This window comes from Camelina sativa, chromosome 4, assembly GCF_000633955.1.
Source record: "Camelina sativa cultivar DH55 chromosome 4, Cs, whole genome shotgun sequence".
NCBI classification, from domain to species: Eukaryota; Viridiplantae; Streptophyta; class Magnoliopsida; order Brassicales; family Brassicaceae; genus Camelina; species Camelina sativa.
Genome location: NC_025688.1, coordinates 11,859,317 through 11,863,616, shown reverse-complemented (window position 1 = coordinate 11,863,616; position 4,300 = coordinate 11,859,317). Strand labels below are relative to the sequence as shown.

General features: G+C 37.2%; 1 protein-coding gene across 1 annotated transcript; it reads right to left on the bottom strand.

Moving 5' to 3' along the window:
* Positions 2,043-3,039, bottom strand: LOC104783765 (glutathione S-transferase T3-like). The gene is made up of 2 exons (XM_010508880.1): positions 2,509-3,039; positions 2,043-2,456 (listed from the first exon to the last, which is right to left on the bottom strand). The coding sequence occupies exons 1-2, from the start codon at positions 3,037-3,039 to the stop codon at positions 2,043-2,045; spliced, it is 945 nt and encodes a 314-aa protein (XP_010507182.1).

The following is a 4,300-nucleotide window of genomic DNA, read 5'->3' as shown; positions in this document are numbered from 1 at the left end:
TTATTGGGGTTCTTAATTTTGAAAAAAAATATTTGTCAAAAATATTATTTATGAAATGAAAATATTTTAAGTAAAACATAATTACTTTGAATGTTTAAATAATTTAAATTGTATAAAAATAAGAAATAATAGCATTTCATAAATTTTTAAACATTAATTTTAAAACTTACAAATTATAAAAGCATAGTAAAAATAGGAATACAAATCATAAATGGGATAATAGATTAGTTGTAATCCTGATTGTAACCTTGATTTGTGTCAAACTTTTGCCATATATGTTCAATCAAATCATCATGCAAGCGTTCATTTGTTCTTTTATCACGAACTTCATTTCGCGTGATCATCATCTCGGTGATGTTTGAAAGCCTCGCAGAAGGAAGTGTGTAGTCCACATGTGAAGTTCGGTTTGATTGTGTTTGTTCGAATTCTGCAACATTAAACTGCGTGTACCCATCACGTTCATCTTCTACTATCATATTGTGTAGTATGATACACACTCTCATTATCTTTCCAACTTTTTCTTTATCATGGATGAGAGCCGGGTTTTTTACTATATGGAATCGAGCTTGCAAGACTCCAAAAGCACGTTCAACATCTTTACGAACAGCTTCTTGATATGTAGCAAATAAGGATGCCTTTGGAGTTTGTGGAAGGGGAATAGATTGGATAAAAGTAGCCCATTTTGGATAAATCCCATCGGTGAGATAGTAGGCCAATTTATAGCGGTGCCCGTTGACAGTATAATTCACCTTAGGAGCACGACCTTGTAAAATATCGTCAAAAACTGGTGAGCGATCAAGAACATTGATATCGTTTAATGTACCTGGAGGTCCAAAAAACGCGTGCCATATCCAGAGATCTTGTGACGCTACAGCCTCTAAAACGATGGTTGGCTTTCCAGATCCACGCGTATATTGACCTTTCCATGCGGTTGGGCAATTCTTCCACTCCCAATGCATACAGTCGATGCTTCCTATCATCCCGGGAAATCCGCGCATCTCTCCAATATCGAGTAGTCGTTGAAGATCCGCTGGTGTGGGTCTCCTTAGGTACTCATCTCCAAAAAAGTTTATGATTCCTTGAACAAAATTTTCCAAGCATGAAATCGCAGTGGTTTCAGCAAGGCGAATGTATTCATCTTGCGCGTCAGCTGCACTTCCATATGCCATCATACGAATTGCCGATGTACACTTCTGTATTGGAGAGAGACCAAACCTTCCAGTAGCATCTCGTCTTTGTTGAAAGAATGACATTTCACTTGAGAGTCGATCAACAATGCGCATGAACAAGGGCTTGTTCATTCTAAAACGACGACGAAATATTCGTGGAGAGTATGTTGCATTTTCACAAAAATAATCATTCCACAAGCGGTTGTGTCCTTCTTCACGATTTCTTTCAACATGTGCTCGCTTTTTCTTTGGCTTCGTTGCTTCTTGATGACCACCATTGTAACTTAAAATATTTTCCATCGCTTGATCGTAAATTTGATCGCATACATTATCAATGCATTCATCAATGGTATCATCTATATGATCATGGGAAGATGATGCCATTTTTAGGAGAGTGTTTGATTTGTAAAAGTGAAAGAAAATATTGAATGTGTTTGATTTGTAAAAGCAAAATGGTTGTGAAATTTGTTGTGCCAAACTATGCCAGTTTTATAGAAAACTTTGTGGTCTACAAACGTTGCAAATCTGTGGTCCATAAACGTTGCAATTGTCACGGGGAGAAGAAATAAGAGATTGAAGTATGTGGTATAAGGAGGGAAAAAACAAAACTTGTAAAAAGTAGTGGTGTGTCTAAGTAAATAACAAAAGGAGAACTAGTACAACTCGTTCTCACGGGATAACATAGTTACATATAGCCAAAAAAACAAATAATTCACACTGATCTTGAAGGGTTTGTCACGGGAAACAAACATGCCATTACTCATACAACATAAACATGTCATTACTCATACAAAACATATTCAAAGACATACAAAAGAAACATTCAAATATTACATAAACATGGTGAAATTCAAACTCATAGAACATAAACTCTCAAACTGAATTCCTTGACAACATGTCATTAATAAGCTTGTCTTTTAAAGCAACTTCTGCTTCACTAAGTTGTTCCTTTTTTGTAAGAAGGTTTTCAAGCATGACATGCTTGCTATGCTTCTCTTTTAAAGCAAAATCCTTCTCTTTCAAAGCATAGTCTTGTTGCTTTAGCTCAAGCATCCTCTGAACTTTGCTGACCTGAAACTCTAAGAAAGCCTTCCCTTCTCCCTCAACGGTCGACTCAACATTCTTTTTGGATTTTCCCTTCGACGCCTTAACACCAGGGGGTCGAGTCATACATTCATCGGCTCCATGGTCTTGTGGCATCGAGCTTGAGGACTGTGCATAACCATCTTGGCATTTTCTTCTTTTTGGGGTTCCAGCGGGTTTAGTAGATGAAGAAGCACACCATTTCTGATCACACCATTTCTGCAAGTCGCCAAGCATGCTCCAAGGTGAACTTCACCTTGTGGTCATTGAAGTAGATTTCATATGCCAGCTTCAGAACATCATCCTCATTTTGTCCACTTGATTTCTGCTTTGTGGCAGCCTCATAGCATCCAACAAACTTGCAAACTATATCATTTATCTTCCCCCACCTCTGCTTACAATGACTTGCTGCTCTATGTGGTCGACCTGCAGCCTTCAGACTTACTGCATAATACTTTGCAATCCGTGACCAAAAGGTTCCACGCTTTTGCTGATTTGAAATTACTGGATCCTTGCTTGTGTTAAGCCATGCACTGATGAGCAGAACATCATCTGCTGGGGTCCATGTAATTCTTGATCTACGCTCGGGTTGTGTCATTTCACCTTGACTTGAAGCACCAGCGTATTGGCTACTAACAATAGGGACTTGTGATGCACCAACCTCAATACTTGGTGAAACATTGTCGTATGGATTGGAGTCCAGACTGTGGGTTTCTCCTTGACTATGTAGGAGATCCATGAAGCCAGGAGAGTTAGTATATGGATTCATGGAACCATATGAATCCATATCGTTTTTTTTTTCTGTGCGTGTTAGAAGTAGAAGGGAAGATATTGCTAAAGGGTCGTGTTAGTAGCAATCAATGTGAGGGTTTGGTTAAAAACGATTTGGTTTGTGTTAGTAGCAATCAATGAGAAAGTAAATTTCCACTTCAACTACAAAGCATTGAACACACCCCATAAATACAACCATTGAACAACCAACCAACACAACACAATCAATACAAGACTTACTGCTTACCTAATCTGACAAGACCGGTTTAGTTATTTGGTAGTTGGAAGCAGTGAATTAAACAAAATTAAGTAAAAAAGGAAACTAACCTGCTTGAATTCTCTAGTTTTTGCCATTTGTTGACCCGACCAAACTGATCACAAGTCTACCATGGTCTCCCTTACCAAACTAATCACAAGAAACAATATAAAAGAGAGGTTGAGAGAAACGGATCAGTGATCACATTTTTAATGAGTTGAGATATATGAAATATACACCCATAACAAGAACTCATAACAATTCTCGTTCCGTTGTTTGGTTAATTCTACACAAACGGATAAAAAGGGACTTAAACACAAGGATTCATGGAACAATCACAACTAAGTATGAGAGTTAATACTACTAGTATAGTACCTGTATTTGTCAGGGAATTTGCCTTTCTCCATATAAGTCATGAAGTGATGAGCAAGTCTAGGAGGAACCGAATTAGACATAAGAAGCTCGATTCTGCTCGGAGAGCGGACTAAATCGGCTCCTCCATCACAATGGACGAATCTGCAGCTAGCTCCGTTTTTGCAGAAGCCTCTAGCTGAATCGATTAAGCTCCTGAAACACAAAGCATCCTTTGTTTTTAGTAAAACTCAGTAACAAGTGATCTGCAAAGCAACAAAAACAACTAATTAAACAGCAAAGATACTTGCTTTCTCGACATTTATAGACGTATAAATGATTACAAGAGGATGATCATAACCAAAACTGAAACAAAAACAGATAAGTTATATCCTAGTTCACTTTTTAAAAGCCACTATTACAATCTATATCAACTACAAATGCAACATACTTCACAGCCTTACCAACACCTCTAAAACCATTTGATTGAATAATTTTGAAGACATAAACGATAGATTTTCAAGCATTCTAAACTTTCAAATCATTCTCGTTAATTCTAACAGTTATATTTTGCAACACTTTAAGAGAGTTTTAATAGAATTGTAAAGATATCAATTCCACTAATTTCTCTGTTTCGTTCTCTCACCCCGTTAACAAAAAAAAAAAAAAA

Coding starts and splice junctions, on each gene's coding strand:
- LOC104783765 (XM_010508880.1), bottom strand. CDS start 3,039: ATGGATTCATATGGTTCCATGAATCCATATACTAACTCTCCTGGCTTC. Junction 2,457..2,508: donor TCTACTTCAATGACCACAAG/GTGAAGTTCACC, acceptor TGGTGTGATCAG/AAATGGTGTGCTTCTTCATC.